The sequence below is a fragment of the Heptranchias perlo genome, chromosome 27 (assembly GCF_035084215.1).
Source record: "Heptranchias perlo isolate sHepPer1 chromosome 27, sHepPer1.hap1, whole genome shotgun sequence".
Classification (NCBI taxonomy): domain Eukaryota; kingdom Metazoa; phylum Chordata; class Chondrichthyes; order Hexanchiformes; family Hexanchidae; genus Heptranchias; species Heptranchias perlo.
Genome location: NC_090351.1, coordinates 38395351 through 38420470, shown reverse-complemented (window position 1 = coordinate 38420470; position 25120 = coordinate 38395351). Strand labels below are relative to the sequence as shown.

General features: G+C 47.0%; 1 protein-coding gene across 2 annotated transcripts; it reads right to left on the bottom strand.

Moving 5' to 3' along the window:
- Positions 1 to 1041: 1041 nt before the first annotated feature.
- LOC137344742 (zinc finger protein 135-like) lies at positions 1042 to 8221 on the bottom strand. 2 transcript variants are annotated; one of them, XM_068007868.1, is made up of 4 exons: positions 7604 to 8221; positions 6646 to 6708; positions 5466 to 5553; positions 1042 to 2292 (listed from the first exon to the last, which is right to left on the bottom strand). In XM_068007868.1, exon 4 carries the CDS (start codon positions 2252 to 2254, stop codon positions 1253 to 1255), a length of 1002 nt encoding a protein of 333 aa, XP_067863969.1. In that variant the 5' UTR covers positions 2255 to 2292; positions 5466 to 5553; positions 6646 to 6708; positions 7604 to 8221; the 3' UTR covers positions 1042 to 1252. The 2 variants fall into 2 exon arrangements, with proteins under 2 accessions (XP_067863969.1, XP_067863970.1); XM_068007869.1 differs by lacking the exons at positions 5466 to 5553; positions 7604 to 8221 and having other exon boundaries at positions 6646 to 6776.
- Between the last annotated feature and the right edge of the window lie 16899 nt (positions 8222 to 25120).

The window sequence follows — 25120 nt, the reverse complement described above, 5'->3', positions numbered from 1 at the left end:
GGGAGAACTTTCACCACATGGACTGCAGCGGTTCAAGGCGGCGGCTCACCACCACCTTCTCAAGGGCAATTACGGATGGGCAATAAATGCCGGCCTGGCCAGCATCCCATGAATAAAAAAAAATCTATAACTGCAGTACATAACTTGCAGGATGCTTGGCTAGCTCTTTCGAAGAGCCAGCACAGGCTTGATTGGCTGAATGGCCTCCTTCTGTGCTGTATCATTCTATGATTCTAGATGGCTTCAATAAAGAATTCAGGTAACCATGAGGGAGGGATTGAGAGACCTTGAGGAAATGCAATGATCTATGCTCAATCTTTATGAAGACTTGACCTCCACAGATGGCACATGCATACAGTAGCACAGGAACAGACAGTTGTCTGTTATGTCAGTGCCAGTCACTTGCCACTGGACAACTGAAATGCGACAAGCCCATCCCCCTTAGCAAGTATAGGGCCTTGTCCTGTCGGTCACGAGGACGTGGAATTTATCGGTCATCAGAATCCAAAGAAGCTCCCATAAGGACCCCTAAGCCAAGCCACCATATCTACGCCATCCAGTAAGGAGCAATTCATGAAGCCAGCTGCACCACGTTAATTTGAGAGGCACAAGGGCAAACCACAGTGACACAACACCTTGGCTACATTACCACCAGTGTGTACCATCTACAGAATGCATTGCAGCAACTCAGCAGCTTCAACAGCACCTCCCAAACCCACGACTCCGCCACCTGGAAGGACAAGGGCAGCAGGTGCATGGGAACACCACCACTCCCAAGTTCCCCTCCAACTCACACACCATCCCAATTTGGAAATACATTGTTCCGTTCCTTCATCGTCACTGGGTCAAAATCCTGGAACTCCCTCCCTAATAGCACTGTGGGAGAACCTTCACCATACGGACTGCAGCGGTTCAAGAAGGCGGCTCACCGCCACCTTCTCAAGGGGCAATTAGGGATGGGCAATAAATGCCGGCCTCGCCAGCGACGCCCAAATCCCGAGAATTAATTTTTTAAAATTACAAATAAAATGAAGTAACACATTTATGAATTGTGGTCAGTCATTCCTTTAATGGTCTCGTCACCTAAACAATACCACTAAGAACGAGAGCACGCATATCCAGACAAATCTTTCTTTCGAACACTGACGTTTTTCCCTAATCCAGCAACTTTGAAATGAATTTTTTTTTATTGCAGTGAAAAGTGTAAAAACGTGAATATTCCGTCAGATCTTTCAGACCCAGACACGTGCTCTCACGTGCGGGCGCACTGGTGCTTTGCCAGGTAACTGGGCAGGACAAAGCCTTTACCGCACACCGCGCACCGGAACGGCCTCTCCCCGCTGTGGTTGTACTGGTGCAGCTTCAGGCTGAAGGCCTGAGCAAAGCTCTTGTCACACGCGGGGCACTGGAAGGGACGCTCGCCCGAGTGAATGCGCTGGTGGACTCTCAGGGTACTCGAGTAGGCGAGCGCCTTTCCGCACACGGAGCACACGAAGGCCCGCCTCTCGCGGTGGACCCGCCGGTGCTGCGCCAGGTTCCTGGAGGCGCGGAAGCGTTTCCCGCACGCCCCGCACTCGAAGGCCTTCTCGGCGCTGTGCGTCTGCCTGTGCTCCGTCAGCTTGTTGGAGGCGCAGAATCGCTTGCCGCAGGCCGTGCACTCGAACGGCTTCTCTCCGGTGTGAATCCGCTCGTGCTTGGCCAGGTAGCTGGCCGCGCGGAACCCCTTCTCGCAGACCCCGCACTTGAACGGCCTCTCGCCGCTGTGGATGCGCCCGTGCTTCGTCAGGTAACTGGCGGTCCCGAATCGCTTCTTGCAGACGCCGCACTCGAAAGGCCTCTCGCCGCCGTGCGACTCCTGGTGACGCGCCATTTCCCTGGGCGTGCAAAATCCCTTCCCGCACGCGGGGCACCGGAAAGGCTTGTCGCCGGAGTGGCTCCGCTCGTGCTTGGCGAGGTCGCTGGACGTGCAGAAGCGCCTCTCGCACACCGCGCAGCCAAACGGCTTCTCTCCGGTGTGGATCCGCTCGTGTCTGGTCAGGTTGCTGCAACTGTAAAAACCTTTCCGACACACCGGGCACTCGAAGGGTCTCTCCCCGGTGTGGACCCGCAGGTGCCTCTCCAAGCCCGAGGGCGATTTGAAGCCCTTTCCGCACTGGGAGCAGTAATAGTGGTGCCAGTCCTGGAGGGCAGCCGGGGGCTTTTTGACCCGTGGGGAGCCATTCATTAAACCACCAGTCTCTTTCGGTGCTTCCATGTTCACCGCTGCTCGCAAACTATCTCCCGCACCGGGCTCTATTGCAGAGGAAAGAAAGTACAAATTTTAATTTCGCAGAGTTGATGGGTTAATAAGTTACCTCGAATTCCCAAAGCTCCTTCATCGTGACAGCTTGCTTTCCCCTTTAGTTCCAACAACTCTTGTCACATTTCAAGATTTTTTGATCGTTTATTTTTTTCCTTCACGGAAGCGACTTTGGGATTGAGTTTTGTTTACCTGTGGTGTTTTAAACCAAAGTGAATTTGCACAGCTTTTTAAAAAAAAAGCCACAAGTACAGTGGTGTAGTGGTTATGCTGCTGGACCTAGTAATCCAGCAGAACCTGAGTTCAAATCCCACCATAGACAGTTTGAGAGAATTTGAATTAAGTTTTTAAAAAATTCTGGAAATAAAAAGCTGGTATCAGTAAGAGTGACCATGAATCTGTTGGTTTGTCGTAAAAACCCAACTGGTTCACCAATATCCGTTAGGGAAGGAAACCTGCCGTCCTTACTCGGTCTGGGCCTATATGTGACTCCAGTCCCCACAGCAATGTGGTTGACTCTTAACTGCCTTCTGAAGTGGCCTAGCAAATCTCTCAGGTGTATCACCACCTTCTCAGGGCAACTGGGGATGGGCAATAAATGATCATGATGCCCACATCCCAAAAAATGAATTTTAAAAAAGGTTTCCCCGGGAGTGTTTGATGGGACAGTGTAGAGGGAGCTTTACTCTGTGTCTAACCCGTGCTGTACCTGCCCTGGGAGTGTTTGATGGGACAGTGTGGAGGGAGCTTTACTCTGTATCTAACCCGTGCTGTATCTGCCCTGGGAGTGTTTGATGGGACAGTGTAGAGGGAGCTTTACTCTGTATCTAACCCGTGCTGTACCTGCCCTGGGAGTGTTTGATGGGACAGTGTGGAGGGAGCTTTACTCTGTATCTAACCCGTGCTGTATCTGCCCTGGGAGTGTTTGATGGGACAGTGTAGAGGGAGCTTTACTCTGTATCTAACCCTTGCAGTACTTGCCCTGGGAGTGTTCGATGGGACAGTGCAGAGCGGTTGTAAACCTGCATCCTGTGCTATCTATACCTGACCTGTGGGTGGTTGATGTGAAAAGTGAAATGTACTGTGCATCTGACCCCTGCTGAACTTGACCTGGAAGTGATACGGGATGCCCAAAATAGTGGCGTTGTTTCCCAACAATAACATCCCTCATGTTGTTGAGCGGAAATTCACCAAAAATAAAAGACAAATATTATAAATTACAGTTGTACAATGTTATCACCACACCACACCTCACTGCCTGTGAACCAAGGTTCACTACAATTAATGCGTTGATTATTCATGAACCAATATCCGAAGAATTACTTAGAAATTGCAACATAAAAACAGGCCTTTCAGCCCATCCAGCCCATGTGACATCCTGTTCCCATTTCCCTTCAACCACCTTTCTAAACTATTCTTGAATGTTGACACGGTCTCCACTAACTCCACAGTCTCACAACCCTCCATGTAAAAAGGTTTCTCCTGCTCTCTGTCCCAAATCGCTTACATTTAATCTTATATCGTTATCCTCTCATTCTAGACTCCTAGATCACCAGAAACAGTCTGTTTCTATATACTCTGTCCCATCCCTTCATAATTTTAAACACCTCTATCAGACCCCCCCTGTAATTTCCTCTATTCTAATGAACACAGCCCCAGTTTTTCAATCCCTATTGCTTCAACATCCTCCCTCTAACGTGGAGCCCAAAACCTCAGTCCTCCAACTGTGACCATACGAAGGTTTTATATAGATTTACCATCACATCTCAACTTTTATACATACGGAACATACGAATTAAGAGCAGGAGTAGGCCATTCGGCCCCTCAAGGCTGCTCTGCCATTTCACAAGATCATGGCTGATCTGATTGTGACCTCAACCCTACTTTCCTGTCTACCTGCTATAACCTTTCACTCCCTTGTTAATCAGGAATCTATCTAACTCCGCCTTAAAAATATTCAATGACCCTGCCTCCACCGCTCTCTGGGGAAGGGAGTTCCACAGACTCACGACCCTCTGAGAGAAAAAATTTCTCCTCATCTCCATCTTAAATGGGAGACCCCTTATTTTAAAATTGTGGCCCCTAGTTCTAGTCTCTCCCACAAGGGGAAACATCGTCTCAGCATCTACCCCTTCAAGTCCCCTCAGGCTCTTATATGTTTCAATAAGATCACCTCTCATTCTTCTAAACTGCAGTGTATACAGGCCCAACTTGTCCAACCTTTCCTCATAAGATAACCCCCTCATCCCAGGAATCAGTCGAGTGAACCTTCTCTGAACCGCCTCCAAAGCAATTACGTCCTTTCTTAAATAAGGAGGCCAAAACTGCACACAGTATTCTAGATGTGGTCTCACCAATGCCCTGTACAACTGTAGCAAAACATCTCTACTTTTATATTCCATTCCCCTTGCAATAAATGACATCATTCCATTTGCCTTCCTAATCACTTGCTGCACCTGCACACTAACTTTTTGTGATTCATGTACTAGGACACCCAGATCCCTCTGTACCTCAGAGTTCTGCAATGTGTCTCCATTTAAATAATATACTGCTTTTCTATTCCTCCAGCCAAAGTGGACAAGTTCACATTTTCCCACTCCATCTACCAAATTTTTGCCCACTCACTTAATCTATCTATATCCCTTTGCAGACTCCTTATGTCCTCTTCACAACTTACTTTCCTACCTACCTTTATGTCATCAGCAAATTTAACAACCATACATTCGGTCCCTTCATCCAAGTCATTGATATAATTGTAAATAGTTGAGGCCCAGCACTGATCCCTGTGGCACTCCACTCGTTACATCTTGCCAATCTGAAAATGACCCATTTATGCCTACTCTGTTTCCTGTTAGCTAACCAATCCTTTATCCATGCTAATATGTTACCCCCTACACCATGCTCTTATTTTGTGTAGTAGCCTTTGATGTGGCACCTTGTCAAAAGCCTTCTGGAAATCCAAGTACACCACATCCACAGGATCCCCTTTATCCACGTTGCTTGTTACTTCCTCAAAAGAACTCTAATAAATTAGTCAAACACGATTTCTCTTTCACAAAGCCGTGTTGACTCTGCCTGATTGCATTGAGATTTTCTAAGTGCCCTGCTATAACCTCCTTAATAATAGTCTGGCATTTTCCCTATGACAGATGTTAAGCCAACTGACCTGTAGTTTCCTGCTTTCCGTCTCTCTCCTTTCTTGAATAGAGGAGTTACATTCGCTCTTTTCCAATCTGATGGGACCCTTCCAGAATCTAGGGAATTTTGGAAAATTAATACCAATGCATCTACTATCTCTGCAGCCACTTCTTTTAAGACCCTAGGATGAAGTCCGTCAGGACCTGGGGACTTGTCAGCTTTTAGTTCTAATAATTTTTTCAGAACCCTTTCCCTGGTGATTGTAAATGTTTTAAGTTCCTCCCTCCCTTTCACCTCTTGATTCACAATTATTTCTGGCATACTATTTGTATCCTCTACAGTGAAGACGGACGCAAAATACCTGTTCAATTCATCCGCCATTTCCTTATTCTCCATTATTAATTTCCCAGACTCTCTCTAGAGGACCAATGCTCACTTTACTTACTCTTTTCCTTTTTAAATACTTGCAAATACTCTTATTATCTGTTCTTATATTTCTAGCTAGCTTTCTCTCGTACTGTAATTTCTCCCTCCTTGTTATTCTTTTAGTCATTCTTTGCTGTTTTTTATATTCTGTCCAATCTCCTGACCTGTCACTAATCTTTGCGGAATTGTACGCTTTTTCTTTCAATTTGATACTATCTTTAACTTCCTTAGTTAGCCATGGATGGTACATCCTTCCCCTGGAGTCTTTCTTTCTCACTGGAATATATCTTTGCTGAGTGTTATGAAATATCTCATTAAATGTCTGCCACTGCATCTCCGCTGACCTATCCCTTAAGCTAATTTCCCAGTTCACTTTAGCCAGCTCTGTCTTCATGCCCTCATAATTGCCCTTATTTAAGTTTAAAACACTAGTCTTAGACTTACTCTTCTCTCCCTCAAACTGAATGCGAAATTCAAATCATTTTGTGATCACTGCTACCTAGAGGCTCCTTTACAATGAGTCATTAATCAATCCTGTCTCATTACACATTACCAGATCTAGAATAGCCTGCTCTCTGGTTGGCTCTAGAACGTGCTGCTCTAAGAAAGTGCCCCGAAAGCACTCTCTGAACTCATCTTCTAGGCTACCTTTGCCAATCAGATTCTTCCACTCTATATTCTGTACCTCTCATCTGTTGATGGAATATTGCTCAGTCTCTCTGTACACACGTTCAACATTGTACTGTTGATCAATGCGTGATTATCAGTCAAAGAACGCTTACTTTATGTGCAGTAGAGCAAAATCAGGGAAAATACTGCAGTGGTTCAAGGAGACAGTCCACCATCTTCTCAGGGCAAGCGAGACGGGCGATAAATGAAGCCTCACCAGCGACACCCACATCCCGAGAAGGAACATGTTAAAAAAAAAAATCCATTACTGGTATTTAAAGGAAGAATTTGCATTTATATAGCCCCTTTCACAACCTCAGGACAGCCAACAAATAACTTTTGACGTGCAGTCACACTCAGGTAGGCAGACGCAGCAGCCAATTTGCGCACAGCAAGGTCCCACAAACAGCGATGGGATAAATGACCAGATAAACTATTTTAATGATGTTGGTTGAGGGATAAATATTGACCAGGTCCAAGGAAGAGCTCCCCTGCTCTTCTTCAAAATAGTGCCTTGGGATCTTTTACGTCCGCCTGAGAGGGCAGACGGGAAGCCTCGGTTCAACGCCTCATCCGAAAGACGGCACCTCCGACAGCGCAGCTCTCCCTCACTGGGAGTGTCAGCCTGGATTATGTGCCCAAGCCCCGGGGTGGGGCTCGAACCCAGGACCTTCTGACTTAGCAACCTTTCTCACTGTTGCATTTAGCTCGGGAACTGCAATCTGCCAAAACGTCATGGCAGATCACAGGTTAAAAAAGTGAACACGACTGTGCAGGCGAGAGGGGGGAGGGTCGGCTGAATGGGGGAGCCCCACCCCAGGGCTGGACAAACCCCCTGGGCTTGACTGCCCCCCCACCCCCTCTCTCGCCCCCAAGATCTACCTCCCCCCCCCCCTCCTCCTCTTCCCCTTTATTACGGAAACCCGGGGAAGGAATGGGGAGCTCTCCCTCTCTACCCCTCCCATCGAGTCATGGAGGTTCCATCAACCAGGGCTCTCTGCCGGGGAAAGGATGAAGCATTTCACCGCAGCGCATCGAACCTTTAATATTTCCCTTTGGCTCTTTACTTACGGTCACTGCATGATCGGGAAGGAAGGAGGGAGGGAGGAGGAGGATGGAGGGGGGCTTCGGAAAGGAGACGGGTTCTCTCTCTCTCTCTCTCTCTCCACCACCCCCCACCCCGGTCAGTTTCAGTCGCGACCGTCAATTCCACCGCGAACGTCCCTGCGGCACAGCAAGACTCCACCACAATCCTGGGAGATGGGACCTTCCAGGCGCATGCACATTGCACACTTTCTCATTCCTTGTTCCAGCTATGGGTTATGGGTAAATCCCATCCTCAATCAGCTCTTAAAACGGGTCTCCCAGATGCTGCAGTTTATATTTTATACTTGCATCTGTAAGGTCCACTCGGTTGCTCCCAAAGCAGCTTTACAGCCAATGAATTATTATTATTTTTTTTTTGGAAAATGTAGTCACTGTTGTCTGTGCAGCAGCCAATGTTGCACACAGCAACTCCCACAGATCGCAACGAGCAGTTAAATCTGTTTTTGGTGATGTTGGAGGGATTAATATCGGCCCAGGGCACTGGGGAGAATTGCCCTGCGCTTCTCCGAAACAGTGCTGTGGGATCTCTTACGTCCACCTGAGAGGTTAGCGGCCTCAGGTTAGCGTCTGATTCACAAGACGGCACCTCCGACAGTGCAGGACTCCAGTCTGGATTACATTCTCATATTCCTGGGACCAGCCAATGACCAGCCGCAGATGCTCAGATCCTCCCACTCAGCTAGGCAAACGCAAAATATAAATAAATAAATGAGGTGCAGAATATAATAATCAGGAAAGGCCGAACAGGCTGGGGCTCTTTTCTCCAGAAAAGAGAAGGCTGAGGGGTGACCTGAAGGAGGTCTTTAAGATTATGAAAGGGTTCGATAGGGCAGACGTAGAGAAAATGTTTCCACTTGCGGGGGAGAAGACCAAAACAAGAGGCTATAAATATAAGATAATCATTAATAAATTCAATGAGGAAATCAAGAGAAACTTCTTTACTCAGAAAGTGGTTAGAATGTGGAACTTGCTGTCACATGGGAGTAGTAGAGGCAAATAGCACAGATGCATTTAAGGGGAAGTTAGATAAGTGTGTGAGATAAGTGTGTGTATATAAATCTAAATAAATAAATATGGTGGTACAGTTAGATGGAGTAAGGTGGGAGGAGGCTCGTGTGGAGTGTAAACAAGGATATAGACCAATTGGACCTAATGGCCTGTTTCTGTGCTGTTAATTCTATGTAAATTATATAATTCCCCATAAATCACGTAATTCTATGTACATTCTATGTAATTCTATGTAATATGCTAGATCAAACCCCAGCTCTGGTCCAGCCTGATTAATGGTCTGATCAAGATGCATTTACCACAATTATCCTTCAAGTGGGTCTGTTTGCCTTCTTAACAGTCACTTAAAAAGAAATGAACAGTTCTGCACCCTATATTGTCGAGTTCGCCGTGTACATTTTACAGCCTGTGTTACACAGCAAGACCCTGTGCAAGAATAGAAAATTAATTCACGACGGGAAACACATATCGTGATAACTGCAACCTCGCACAGTTCAGGCCGGCTCTGACTGTCACCGTGAAGGACTTGGCCTTTCAGAGCTGAGCTTCTTTTTCACGGAACAGAAATTCCCCAACCTGGTAGCGATATGTGCAGTAACCATGAGATATTGCAAAATAACAGGATGTGTGTTATCTGCTTCCCTATTTTATAACAGAGGCAGTGGCTTCCTCAGAGCGGGAGGTGAGAGATTCAGGCACGCTCCCCGACTGCACAGGTACTGGAACGTTAAGTAAACGACCTTATCAGATAACGGCAACATTAGCAGGCACTGGATGAGTCTCTTGGCGCATTTCCTACTGCTTGTACCAATAACGGCTCTGAATAACATCACAGGCGGCAAGGAGGAAGTGCGAGTGATTATCTGAAGATGATTGCATCGCTGCCTTATGTCCAAATCAAGGTATTTCATTATAATTGTCCAGAATTTACTGCCAAAATAACGGTGAGTTTAATGGCGCTCGCTGTTTTTAATGTGTAAATTGTCCAGTGGTGAGGAAGAGATACCCCGTGAATTGCAGATCGCCACAAATTGCTGGACGATTTGCGTTGCTTCACTTCGCGAAAATGGCATCTCGACCTCAACTTCCCTGTGAGTTTCATGAAGTTGCTGCATTTGCATATTAATTACCCATTAAACTCGCTGCAGAAAGTTAGGGCTGGTAGTTATCAACTTAAGGACCCTTTTATTTTTTTTTATTCGTTCATGGGATGTGGACGTCGTGGCGAGGCCGGCATTTATTGCCCATCCCTAATTGCCCTTGAGAAGGTGGTGGTGATCCGCCTTCTTGAACCGCTGCAGTCCGTGTGGTGACGGTTCTCCCACAGTGCTGTTAGGAAGGGAGTTCCGGGATTTTGACCCAGCGACAATGAAGGAACGGCGATATATTTCCAAGTTGGGATGGTGTGTGACTTGGAGGGGAACGTGCAGGTGGTGTTGTTCCCATGTGCCTGCTGCCCTTGTCCTTCTAGGTGGTGGAGGTCGCGGGTTTGGGAGGTGCTGTCGAAGAAGCCTTGGCGAGTTGCTACAGTGCATCCTGTGGATGGTACACACTGCAGCCACAGTGCACTGGTGGTGAAGGGAGTGAATGTTTAGGGTGGCAGATGGGGTGCCAATCAAATGGACTGCTTTGTCCTGGATGGTGTCGAGCTTCTTGAGTGTTGTTGGAGCTGCACTCATCCAGGCAAGTGGAGAGTATTCCATCACATTCCTGACTTGTGCCTTGTAGATGGTGGAAAGGCTTTGGGGAGTCAGGAGGTGAGTCACTCGCCACAGAATACCCAGCCTCTGACCTGCTCTTGTAGCCACAGTATTTATATGGCTGGTCCAGTTAAGTTTCTGGTCAATTGTGACCCCCAGGATGTTGATGGTGGGGGATTCGGCGATGGTAATGCCGTTGAATGTCAAGGGGAGGTGGTTAGACTCTCTCTTGTTGGAGATGGTCATTGCCTGGCACTTGTCTGGCGTGAATGTTACATGCTACTTATGAGCCCAAGCCTGGATGTTGTCCAGGTCTTGCTGCATGTGGGCATGGACTGTTTCATTATTTGAGGGGTTGCGAATGGAACTGAACACTGTGCAATCATCAGCGAACATCCCCATTTCTGACCTTATGTTGGAGGGAAGGTCATTGATGAAGCAGCTGAAGATGGTTGGGTCTAGGACACTGCCCTGAGGAACTCCTGCAGCAATGTCCTGGGGCTGAGATGATTGGCCTCCAACAACCACTACCATCTTCCTTTGTGCTAGGTATGACTCCAGTCACTGGAGAGTTTTCCCCCTGATTCCCATTGACTTCATTTTTACTCGGGCTCCTTGGTGCCACACTCGGTCAAATGCTGCCTTGATGTTAAGAGCAGTCACTCTCACCTCACCTCACCTCTGGGATTCAGCTCTTTTGTCCAAGTTTGGACCAAGGCTGTAATGAGGTCTGGAGCCGAGTGGTCCTGGCGGAACCCAAACTGAGCATCGGTGAGCAGGTTATTGGTGAGTAAGTGCCGCTTGATAGCACTGTCGACGACACCTTCCATCACTTTGCTGATGATTGAGAGGAGACTGATGGGGCGGTAATTGGCCGGATTGGATAATGAGGAGATTTATGTTCCTGCAATGCCAATCAATCTCTCCAGCCCAGAAAGGGAACAGTTGAAACTTTGGAGTCTCATTGCTGCAGGTAGTAAATAGTTGTTACAGATTTTAAAATTGTCTCTCTTTTTTCTCTCTCTGAATCCAATCTTTCTCTCCATGTATTTCTCTTTCTGTACCTGATTTGACTCCAATTCACCCAATTTCCTTCTCCGTCGTTCCTCAATTTTATTTCTCAATCCTTAAATCTCATTGGGTGAGGAGATAGACCATTGGCCTCGTTGTCCACCAGGGTCCCAGATGCTCAGTTGCCCTCGCTGTTATCAGCTCGCACTTCCAGCAAGTTACAGGGCTGAAGGGTGAGGGGGAAAATCTGACTATTGGGGCATAACGCGAGATGTCCCGCCCCAGCTAAATCTGGGCCAAAGTCTCGAAAATGTGGCGTTTCTTTATCTTTGGTATGGTATTTGTTGTACAACTTCAGTAAAAGATTATTGAGTTTTTTTTTAACCTGACGGTGCCGTTCCTGCCGTTACATTCATCTTTTCCAATTTATTTTTAAAAATCTCAAATTTAAACTCAAAGCCCATGAGGTAAATTTGGAGGTGGGTGGGAAGGTAAAAAAGTAAAACCCAACCCCAACCCGCCGCCAACCTGCCCACTTCCGGTTATAACAGAGGCGGATCGAGGGGCGGGTGACCAACCCGCTGTCAGGAGGCGGGTCGGTCAGTGAAAGCTTTCAAGGAGGCTGTGGGCCTCCATTTTTTTATTTTTAACTCCTGTGGGCCGGGATTCCCGGATCTTCTGCTTCATGCCGTGTGAGAGGAGGTGAGAAGGCTCAGATCAGCAGGTAAGTGCCTTTATTGCACTGCTTGTGGGCCAGGAGGAGCAGGAGTGTTTCCTCCATGTCCAACAAGCCTACCTGCCGCGATCCTACGCTTGCGATCGGCCGACCCCTCCCCATGTCCGATCCCCCCCCCCCCCCACGATCTCCAATCCCCCCCTCTCCACGATCTCCGACCCCCTCCCCACGATCTCCAACCCCCTTCCCATGTCCGAACCCCCCCACCCACGATCTCCAATCCCCCCTACGATTTCCGACCCCCTCCCCACGATCTCCGACCCCCTCCCCATGATCTCCGACCCCCTCCTCAGATCTCTGACACCCCCACTATCTCCGACCCCCCCCCCCACCATCTCCGACCTTTCCCACGATCTCCGACCCCCCCCCAACGATCGCCCCCCCACGATTTCCGATCCCCCACCCCTCCGATGTCGGATCACCCCCAAAGTCTGCCCCACCTTGACTGCTAACCCCGATGATTCCCCCCGATGACCGACCCCCCCCATGACTGCCAACCGCCAACCCTGATGACGCCCCCCGATGACCGACCCTCCCCCCGATTACTGCCCCCCCAATGATCCCTGACCCTTGATGACTGACCCCCCTCCCCGATCTAAGACTTACCTGCTGGCATCCACTCCCTGGCTGCTCTCCCGCCCGACTGACGGCCAGCCTGTCGATCTGGCTGGCCTGTTTGGTGGGAAACCTACAGAAAAAAAAAGAAGGGCGTCCTTACGTCAAAATCGTAAGGACGTCCGGGAAAACCCGTACTCCCATCAGGAATTTCCCCTCCCCCCCCCCCCCGCCCTCTTCCCGACTCCCCATTAAAATTTACCCCCATATTCCTGCGAGGGGGAAAGGAAAGCCATCCAAAGCCAGAACACCCCCGATGACTAAAGATATAGAGATTGAAATGAAACAGAAAAAGGAGGCTTATGACAAATGTCCGGTTGATAATACAGTGGAGAACCAGCCTGCACACAGAAAGTACAGAGGAGATTTAAAAAAGGGAATGAGTGGTAAAGAGAATATGAGAATAGATTAGCAGCTGACATAAAAGGGAGCCCAAAAGTCTTTTATAAGCATGTAAATAGTAAAAGGGGTAGTCAAAGGAAGTGTGAAACCAATTAGGGACCAAAAAAAGGATCCTTTTGTGGAGAGTATGGCTGAGGCACTAAGTGAATGCTCCACTTCCACTTTCACTAGAGAAGAGGATGCTGCCATTGTAGCAGTAGAGGAGGAGGTAGTAGCGATATTGGATAGGATAAAAGTAGATAAAGAGGAGGAACTTAAAAGATTGGCAGTACTCAAAGGAGAAAAGTCACCCGGTCCGGATGGGATGCATCCTTGGTTGCTGAGGGAAGTAAGGATGGAAACTGAGGAGGCTCAGGCCACAATCTTCCAATCCTCCTGAGATATGGGGATGGTGCAGGAGGACTGGAGGATTGCAAATGTTTACACCCCTGTTCAAAAAATGGGGAGGGGGAAAAGCCGGCAGTTACAGGCCAGTCAGCCCATCGTCGGTGGTGGGGAAACTTTTAGAGATAACAATCCGGGACAAAATTAATTGGCACTTGGAAAAGTATGGGCTAATAAATGAAAGTCAGCACGGATTTATTACAAGGAAAATCATGTTTGGCTAATTGGATTGAGTTCTTTGATGAGGTAACAGACAGTTGATGAGGGTAGTGCGGTTGATGTTGTGTATATCGACTTTCAAAAGGCATTTGATAAAGTACCACATAATAGATTTGTTAGCAAAATTAAAACCCATGGGATTAAAGGGACAGTGACAGCGTGGCTACAAACTGGCTAAATGTCAGAAATCCGAGAGTAGTGGTGAACGGTTGTTTTTCAGACTGGAGAGGAGTATACAGTGGTGTTACCCAGGGGTCAGTATTAGGACCACTGCTCTTTTTGATATATATTAATGACCTGGACTTGGGTATAGAGGGTATAATTTCAAAGTTTGCAGATGACATGAAACTCGGAAATGTAGTAAACAATGTGGAGGATAGTAACAGACATCAGGAGGACATAGACAGACTAGTGAAATGGGCAGACACATGGCAGATGAAATTTAACTCAAGGAAGTGTGAAGTGATACATTTTGGTAGGAAGAATGAGGAGAGGCAATATAAACTAAATGGTACAATTTTAAACAGAGTGCAGGAACAAAGAGACCTGGGGGTGCATATACACAAATCTTTGAAGGTGGCAGGACAAGTTGAGAAGGCTGTTATAAAAGCATATGGGATCCTGGGCTTTATTAATAGAGGCTTAGAGTACAAAAGTAAGGAAGTTATGCTAAACCTTTATAAAACACTGGTTAGGCCTCAGCTGGAGTATTGTGTTCAATTCTGGGCACCGCACCTTAAGAAGGATGTCAAGGCCTTAGAGAGGGTGCAGAAGAGATTTACTAGAATGGTACCAGGGATGAGGGACTTCAGTTATGTGGAGAGACTGGAGAAGCTGGGGTTGTTCTCCTTAGAGCAGAGAAGGTTAAGAGGAGATTTGATAGAGGTGTACAAAATCATGAAGGGTTTTGATAGAGTAAATAAGGAGAAACTGTTTCCAGTGGCAGAAGGGTCAGTAATCAGAGAACACAGATTTAACGTGATCGGCAAAAGAACCCCAGGTGACATGAGGAAACATTTTTTTACGCTGCGAGTTGTTATGATCTGGAATGCGCTGCCTGAAAAGGTGGTGGAAGCAGATTCAATAGTAACTTTCAAAATGGAATTGGACAAATACTTGAAGGGAAAACATTTACAGGGCTATGGGGAAAGAACAGGGGAATGGGACTAATTGGATAGCTCTTTCCAAGAGCCAATACAGGCACGATGGGCGAAATTGCCTCCTCCTGTGCTATGAAACTATGATAGTCCAGGACTCCACCACCACTGGGAAAGAAGGCAAACTAAATCAGCACGTAGCAGTTAGATGACCACAAGCTGGGGTTTCAGAAGTTTGAATTTTGTAGGAGGAAGTGAAGGTTGAGCACAGTAAGGAGTTCTGAGGGCTAATTTTAACTCGTAGTATCATACCATCATTGCCGGTAGAGTGCAGGAGGAGGCCATTCATCCCATCGTGCCTGTGCCAGCTCTTTGAAAGAGCTATCCAATTAATCCCATTCCCCTGCTCTTTCCCCATAGCCCTGTAAAAATTTTTCCCTTCAAGTATTTGTCCAATTCCCTTTTGAAAGTTACTATTGAATCTTTTCCCACCACTCTTTCAGGCAGTGCATTTCAGGTGACCACAATTCGCTGTTTAAAAAATGTTTCCTCATGTCGCCTCTGATTCTTTTGCGATCACCTTAAATCTGTGTCCTCTGGTTACCGACCCTTCTGCCACTAGAAACAGTTTCTCCTTATTTATGCTATCAAAACCGTTCATAATTTTGAACACCAAATCTCCAATTAACCTTCTCTGCTCTAAGGAGAACAACCCCATCTTCTCCAGTATCTCCACATAACTGAAGTTCTGCATCCGTGGTACCATTCTAGTAAATATCTTCTGCACCATCTCTAAGGCACTGACATCCTTCCTAAAGTATGGTGCCCAGAATTGAACTCAATACTCCTGCCACCATGCAGAGACTTGAGCATATAATCCAAGCTGACGCTGCCAGCGCAGTACTGAGGGAGTGCTGCACTGTCGGAGGTGTCGTCTATCGGATGAGACGTTAAACCGAGGCCCCGTCTGGCCTCTCAGCGGGACGTAAAAGATCCCATGGCACTATGAAGATAACCAGGGGAGTTCTCCCTGGAGTCCTGGCCAATATTTATCCCTCAACCAACACCTAAAAATAAATGATCTGGTCATTATCACATTGCTGTTTGTGGGGCCTTGCTGTGCGCAAAACTGGCTGCCATGTTTTCTACATCACAACAGCGACTAAACTTCAAAAAACGGATTTCATTGGCTCTGAAGTGCATTTGGACGTCCTGAGCTTGTGAAAGGCGCTATATAAATGCAAGTTCTTTCTTTCAGTGTCATCTCTCTCATCTCACTGAAGGTCCTCGTCCAATTTTGGCTCCATGTATTGTCCCCGTTGCAAGGGAAAAGTAATAAATGTAAAGCAAACCACTGTCTTACAGCACATTCTTTGTGGGCTGTATTGCAGGACGTCACCAGACCTGTCCAGGCAACAGCATTATTGCTTGAGGATTTCAATGGTTTGCTCAATAAAGCCATAAATCTGATTGTGGTGCAGTACGTCCTCCAACATGAGTTCCTGAGAGCAGTAATGAGCCAAATGTGCAGGGGATAGTCCCTGGGGATAGACCTTGCCTCCAACCCGCCTGCCACCAGCCTCTCACAATGTGCAGGGTCAAAGATTGGGGGAGGGGGTGATGGCGAGATGGAGGATTGGCGCAACATAGACATGTCTTGGCAGCTGCCAGGGAAGTGGGCACAGACTTGCACGTTGCACTTCTGTTGATCACACACCAGTTGCATGTTAATGGAGTGGAAACCTTTGCGATTCCTGAAGGCAGTGGAGTCGTGGAAGGAGTCCGCGGGGTGACATGGGGGGTAGTCACTGGGGCCCTTCATTTTTGTCACGCGGGTGTCTAGAATTCTCAAATCCTAATCACTCACCAAGAATATTGGTATTTTAGCACCAATCAGGTATTGGCTGAAATGTGGTTGACTGCAGCATTGAGTGGAATAATAAATATCTACAAATGATTTACTGCCTGGAATATAATCGAGGGGTGCTTATTATAGAATGGCAAGTGCCCAAAGGTGAGTTACAGGCTGAAATCTAACTAAGAGATTTAAATGGTTTAGTAAAGAATAATATATACCTCGGAGTGATTACAGAATGCTAATCGGATTCAGGGATCTACCTGGTTTCTAATAAAAGTGTCTTGTTGTGAACAGAGTGAAATGTGTAAACTGCGGAGTTATGGCATTCCCTTTACAGTAAAATCAGCCTGAATGTATTCAGATAATAGGAATGAGTCGGATGGGTTCAGAATATAGTTAAGGGTTTTCGATTACTAATCATGCACCAAAAGTATTGGTATTTTAGCAACAATCGACTTTATCACTGAGTTAAACCCATTACAACTTGAATTGGTTGCAGGAAAGTAACTTATTTTTCTCTTTTTGATATTTTTAGCCACTCAAACCTCTCAACGTACAACATCTGTGACACCACCAATCTCCAGGTATTGAAAGTGTGAATAAATAGTTACTGAGGGACTGATAGAAACCTGGGAGGGATTAAAATATTACAATCCAATCAAAAGGGTTTGGAATAATAGATACCCCATGGAATCTAATTCAGGTGTTCAGGTGGTTTCTATATGGAATAATAAATATCTATGAGTGATTTACAGGCTGGAGTATAATTGAGGGGTGCACATTGATGACAGATAGATAGATATTCTAGAGTATTACTTGATTATTCTTGGAGATGGGAGGGGGAAATTAACAGTATTTTCCCTCAGGAGCTGAAAACATTTGGTAGAGTCCATGATGGTTTGTGTTCCCTTGAGTTTAGAAGGTTGAGAGGTGATTTGAATCGAGGTGTTTAATATGATAAATGAGTGGGACTTAGAATGGGAAAGGATGCAGTGTTTTAAAGTTGGAGTTAGTTGTGGGTGGAGATCGGAAGGCTGTCAAGAAGTGAAGTTAAGCTTGAAGGCAATGAATTCTTGGATAAAGATTTCGGAAGCCTGGATTTCATTCAGTTCATCCTCCTCCTGGTATGTTTTGTATTTACAGGGAGCGGAACAGCTGGGCAACAGCGATACAACAACAGGCTAAACGACCCAAAAAAAAAGAAGGCAGTTCAATGGGTATTTGCTGTCGGTCATTATGTTCTGAGCCTCTGCATTGTATTAAGGAAGAAAGGACTTGTATTTGACATCAGAATGGCATATCCTCAAGGCAACTAGGGATGGGCAAGGAATGTGGCCTCGGCAGCAATCCTGAGAACAATTTTTTAAAAACTGAGTGCCTTATTGTGTCATCAGCTTTGCACACAATGGGATTACTTCTGATTGCAGCCGCTCTTGTTTTTGTAGGTTGCTACAGCAACTGATTTGCACTAGGTCCTGACCTCACCCAATATTCATACACATGCGGTTTCAATCAGGAGTCAGAACTTTTACATAGAATTACATAGAATTAACAGCACAGAAACAGGCCATTCGGCCCAACTGGTCTATGCCGGCGTTTATGCTCCACACGAGCCTCCTCCCACCCCTCTTCATCTAATCCTATCAGTATAAGCTACTATTCCTTTTCTCTCTCCTTTGCTTATCTAGCGTCCCCTTATTGGTGATTTTAGTTCTGTCCTTCGCTTGCCCTAATTGTAAAGTCCCTACCGATGATCTGGCTGAAATCATTGGCTGTGAAGTGCTTTATAGCGTCCTAAGATCATGAAAGGTGCTATCTGAATGCGAGTTCTTTCTCCTTTCTATATTAACAACTCTTACTGGAAGGTGCAGGTCCATCTGTGATTCCACAGTATTTGAACAGTCTGCCAGCATTAGCTGTCTCTTGGCTCACCCATGAGCATTGGTCGCTTGGGAGATGTAGGAAGGGCTTCTTGCAACTGGACCCCACTGTTAGGGAAATGGATGTTCTTAGTTTTAAGTTTATAAGTTTAAAGTGATCACATGGGTGGACAGAGAAACTTCGGGCTTCAAATATACAATTCCTTGCAATTACGAGCATAGATACAGCCATAAAAATGGACCAATAGGATCTTGGGTTTTATAAATAGGTACATAGAGTAGAAGAGGAACAAAGTAATGATGAAACTTTACATGACATTGATTAGGCCACAGTTGAAGCACTCTGTGCAGTTTTGTGCACCCCATTACAGAAAGGACGTTAAACCCATAGAGAACGCACAGCATAGATTCACCAGGGTGATGCCAGGGAAAGGAAACTATAAATAGGAGGAGAGGCTTGAGATACTGGGACTATATCCACTGGAGCAGAGAAGGCTAAGAGGAGATTCCATTGAGGTTTCTTAATTTTTGTGGAGTTTTGATAGAGTCAATAGGGAAAGACTATTTGCCCTTTGGTAGTTAGCAAGCAATTAAAACTCTCACCAATTCGTTTTCTGTTGTAGGTAATTGGCCACCAAAGACAAAGCCAACAACAACAACAACGACAACAACAACCACCACCACCACCACCAGAGCCACAACCACAACAGCAGCAACAACAACAGCAGCAACAACAACAGCAACAACAATCCCAGCGAAAACAGAAGCTCAAACATGTATGTTTTCCATCACGGTTACATTCAATAGAGAAGTATTGAAGTATTTGAAGGTGGCAGGACAAGTTGATAAGGCTGTTTAAAAAAGCATACGGGATCTTGGGCTTTATAAACAGAGACATTGGGCCCGATATTAGGAGTGGGTAACCCGCCCAGTAAAATCGGTGGGTTCCCCAGGAGATCATAAGTAAATTGAAGCCACTTACCTTGGCTTCTGGGTTTCGCGCTGGAAAGCTGCGCAGCGGGCGGACTGCGCACCCGCATCATAGGCTGTCAGCTGGAGGAGCCCTATTTAAAGGGGCAGTCCTCCACTGACTGACGCTGCAGAAGGGAGCCAAAATTACAGCATGGAGCAGCCCAGGGGGAAGGCTGCTCCCAGGTTTAATGATGCCTCACTCCAGGTCCTACTGGATGGGGTGAGGAGGAGGAGGGAGGACAGAGATCTTCTCCCCGGCGGACGGGAAGAAGTGGCCTGCCTCTGCCACCACCCGAAGGCCTGGCTCGAGGTGGCAGAGGAGGTCACCAGCACCACCCACATATCACGCAGCTGCATATAGTGCAGGAGGCGCTTCAATGACCTAAGTAGGTCAGCCAAAGTGAGTACACTTACTCATTCCCCTACACTCCGTCTGCAACATCACCGCCCCCACCCCACATCTCCTTCTGCACTGCCAACACTACTCTATCACATCACCCCTCACACCCACTCAAAGCTTATCCTCATCTTACCTGCACTTACTCACCTCACCAGTACTCATCCCACCACTATCACTCAACCCAATCCTCATACAATCTCATGGCTCTATCTCATACTCACCTCTGATGCATCTCTTTCACGGTCAGCCTCACCCAACCTGCCACTACCTGTGCTGCAGCCACAGGGCATGCATCACATATGTATAGTAGGAAGCGTAAGGCAAACGTGTCGTGAGCATGAAGGGGATGCACAAGGGTGTTTGAGGGTTTGTCATAGTTTTTACTTATGTTTGATTTCTGATCAACTCACATTACATATTATATTGTCACCACGACTGCCACGTCTTGGCCATTCTTGACTGGCTTGTGCAATAATGCCCTTTCATGAGGTTCTCCATGAACACCCTTGATGCCACCCATTGGGTCACCCTACAGTGGGTGTATGTGTAGTTGGACGACTACTTTGTGCAGGTGCCTGTTGCGCAGCACTGTGTTGTGTAGCTCCACGTGGCGGAGGTGGACGGCATGCCTGGCGAGGCTGGTGATGTTGCTCGTCCTCCAATGGAGTAATAAATGCAGCAATGGACCCCCCTCCCCCATCCTGACGGTGTGAGTGTGAGGGGGTCCGCAAAATAGGTAAATGTGTTTGGACAGCAGAGTTTAGAGTATGATTTAATAGTTTGGAGTGTGGAGACAACGGTGTGGCAGGCAAAACTTTGTCTGAGGTGACAGAGTGCCCTGCTGCAATGAATGAGGGTTTACCCCGCACCTGTTAAATGGACCTTTGCAGCTGCCACTGGCTGCAACACGTCTGTTTAAACAGGGAGTGTTTCCCCCAGCATGGGAAACACGCTCTGGGTAGTCCAAAATCTGAATCCTTCTAAAATCTCCAACTAATGAGGTCTGTAAACGACCTCAAGTACCCAGATAATGATCTTAAGGGGGATCCCGCTGGCTTTGATTGCCGGTGGGAGTCCCGCATACGGGGGCTGGGGAACCCGGAAGTGGGCGGGTTGGAGCCGGGCTCCGGACCCGCTCCGGGAATCCCCAATTTTAGGAGCCCCCCCACCCCCCCACCCCGCCGCCACGAACGCACCCGCTCGGCCATCCGAAAATTGACTCTGTAGAGTACAAAAGTAAAGCAGTTATGGTAAACCTTTAGAAAACACTGGTTAGGCCTCAGCTGGAGTATTGTGTCCAATTCTAAGCCTCACACTTTAGGAAGGATGTCAAGGCCCTAGAAAAGGTTAAGGGGAGATTTACCAGAATGGTTCCAGGGATGAGGGACTTCAGTTATGTGGAGAGTTTAGAGAAGCTGGGGTTGTTCTCCTTAGAACAGAGAAGGTTAAGAGGAGATTGAATAGAGGTGTTCAAAATTATGAGGTGTTTTGATAGAGTAAATAGGGAGAAACCGTTTCCACTGGCAGGAGGGTCGGTAACCAGAGGACACAGATTTAAGATAATTGGCAAAACAATCAGAGGGGAGATGAGGAGACGTTTTTTACGCAGCGAGTTGTTATGATCTGGAATGCGCTGCCTGAAAGGGCGGTGGAAGCAGATTCAATAGCAACTTTCGAAAGGGAATTGGATACTTGAAAAGGAAATATTTGCAGGGCTGTGGGGAAAGAGCAGGGCAGTGCGACTAATTGGCTAGCTCTTTCAGAGCCGGCACAGGCCCGATGGGCCGAATGGTCTCCTTCTGTGCTGTAAGATTCTATGATCTATGAAGCAAGAGTAGATTTTGCCCCCTGGAAAGGCGTTTGGGAGGTCGGCTGCCCAATAGTCCCCCGATGGGAGGGCCCGGTCCAATTTTGAGGGGTGGGCCTCATTAGCCGAGGGTCGTGGGCTGCAGACAGAAGACGAGCGCTCCGTGTTAACCTGCTGACTTCAGCCCACTGCAATATTGGGCAGTCCTTGCCGGCCTCCAGTTAGGTCCATGGTGGTAGGGGGGGAGGAGTCCATTCTCGGGAGGGGTGGGACCCCAGTGCGGCCACGGCCCGGGCTGTTTTTGTGAAGCCCGGAGGAGCACATCAAGTCTTAACTTCTGGGCTCCTCTTCAACTGGACCGCCAGCTGAAACTGGGCGGAGTGCACATGGCACACAGTACACAACGCAAGTGGTGCATGGCACACGCTCTCTGCCTAGCAAGTTTCACGTTCTAACCACTGTCTGGGTAAAGAAGTTTCTCCTGAATTCATTATTGGATTTATTAGTGACTATCTTATATTTATGGCCCTTAATTTTGGACTCCCCCCAGAAGTGGAAACATCTTCTCTACGTCTACTTCATACTTTTTATTTTATTCGTTCATGGGATGTGGACGTCGCTGGCAAGGCCAGCATTTATTGCCCATCCCTAATACTATCAAACTCCTTTAAAGACCTCTATCAGGTCACCTCTCAGTCTTCTCTTTTCTAGAGAAAGGAGCCCCAGCCTGTTCAGTCTTTCCCAATAGTTATAACTTCTCAGTTCTGGTATCATCCTTGTAAATAGTTTTTGCACCTTCTCCAGTGCCTCTATATCCTTTTTGGTGCCTCTATATCCTCTACTGAGGAAAGCCAACAAAAAGAGACTCCCTTTTCCTTATTAACCTACGCTTTGAGGCTCCCACCTCGACTTAGAAACGTTCATGAAAATATATAAATATAAGCAAGTGGAGCTCAGACCGTATAATCGGGGAAATATATGAAACCACCTGCAATGATACAGCATCTCGACAACAGAATAACTGCTTCTTTTATATCAAAATCCTGGGAATTCCCGACCTAACATTATTGTGGGAGCACCATCACCACAAGGAGAAGGCCCACCACCACCACCTCCTCAAGAGGCAACTAGGGATGGTCAATCAATGCCAACCTTGCCACCATCACCCACGTCCAAGGTCAAATAGTAAAACAGTGTCCACTTCCTGCTAATTCAATCCAATTCCAGGAATAACCCCAATGGATCTATTGAACAAGAGACAGTGTCTGCTCTTTGAGTGCTCGCAGTCCACTTACAGTCCCCACCGCATATAGCGGACGCGCTCGTGCAAACGCAATTTGCCCGCTCTACGCGGTTGTCGGTGAAACCTCAATATGTGAACAGTGCGAACAGCCGATTGAAGCTGCCTGAAGACCTGACCTTGCCTGAAATCAGCGGAGCCTTTAAGTTGGTTTACGTGGCATCTTTATAACAGATGCCTATGGTGATGGCAAATGGGCAGCGCCATGAGCCCAATATCGGCAGCTGCCCGCGATGAGTGCGGACGGTGTAAGTCGTGGGGACTCTGATTGCGACAGTCGCTGTAGGATCTCTTGCGACTGAGGCATAACTCCAGGTTCAACATAGAAAGTGACATCGTCTACTTCATGGAGCTTCCCTCCTCTGCTTAAACTGAGCCTCCCTCCCTAAAGGGATCCCAATGGCAAGATCCTCTCTTTAAAAGGGGGCTTGGTGGGGAGACTTTATCTTTTAAAAGGGGTTTGATGGTGAGACTCTCTTTAAAAAGTGGGGTCATGATGGTGAGATTCCTTCCAAAAGACATCTTGATGGTGGAATTCCCTTCGTAACAAGGACCCTGATAGCAAGACCCCCCCTCTTTAAAGCTGTTTGACTGACAGTCAAGAATCACCCAATCGGGTGAAGAGTCTATTCAATTCCCAATTGGTGCAGGAAGGTGGTGCAACGTGAGGATGGACTTGTCGGGCGACCAATGGCGGAAGTGTGGGGGCGGGGCATCATGTGATTAAACCTCCAGGAATATGGCCAACCAGAGTTGGCAACCCTGTTTAGGCCTCAGTTAGAATATTGAGTCCAATTTTGGGGGCCCTACTTTAGAAAGGATGTCAAGGCCATGGAGAGGCTGTAGAAGAGATCCACTAAGATGATACCAGGGATGATGGGCTTTAGTTTGAGGAGAGACTGGAGAAAATGGAGCTCTTTTCATTAGCACAGAGAAGACCTGATAGAGGTGTTTCAAAGTTTGTTGAGGTAAATCTGGAAAATCTATTTTAAGTCAGTAACTAGAGGGCATACATTTCAGATCATCACCAAAAGAATGAAGGGGGATCTTAGGAGAACTTTTTTCTACACAGCTGGTTGTTAGGACACGGAAAGCCTGACCAGAAATAGTGAAGGAAACGGAACCCATACGAGCTTGTAAAAGGGAAGTGGATAAATATTTGGAAAAGGAAAAAGTGAAAAGTATGGGGAAAAGAACACGGGATTGGGGCTAAGCGGATAGCTCTATCAGAGAGTAGGCACAGGTGCAATGGGCTGAACGGCATCCTTCTGTGCTGTACGATTGGATGCTTCCATGAGTCAGCGCCTCCAAGAGAAGGCATAAGTGTACCTGCCACTTTAAGAAAACATTCATGACCACCCTGCGAACTCGGGAAGTGAAAATGTTTGTGCGGTGGAGTAAAATGTTTAAATAGATACACCATATTTGCTTTTGGAGTTTTTAACACATGAGTTTAGCTAAGGGTCAGTTTAAAAGGATTTAATAGGGTAGACGTAGAGAAGATGGGCGCTAAATTTGGCCGTGTAACGCCCGTTGTCTCGGCGCTACGGCCTCTCTGACATCCAAAATGGCGTCTTGAATGCGCACGCACGTTTTCTGCGTGAGATGCGCCAGACGCCATCTTGGTACAGGAGTTAGCGCAGGCGCAGATAACGAACACTGGAATCATTTAAAGTAGCAAGCAAATGGCTTCAATCAGTGTGCAACGCTGATTTAAAGTGACAAACACCATTTTGGGACTTAACGCTCAGCTCAACGCACAGTCTTAACCCTGACCATCTGAACGTGTCTTAGAATGCCTGGAGGACCCCCCACTATTGAAAGGGACCATGCAGGATTTACAGGTTAGTGGCTGGATTATTGCTTCTGGCTGCCGAAACATTTGTAACTGTTTTTGGAGGTCTCCTAGACTTCAATACTAGGACACGGGGACATAGTCTAACATTTAAAGCCAGGACGTGCAGGAGTGAAGTTAGGAAATGCTTCTACACGCAAAGGGTGGGAGAAGTTTAGAAACGCTCTTCTGCAGACGGCAGTTGATGCTAGCTCACTTGTGAATGTTAAATCTGAGATTGATAGATTTCTGTGAACC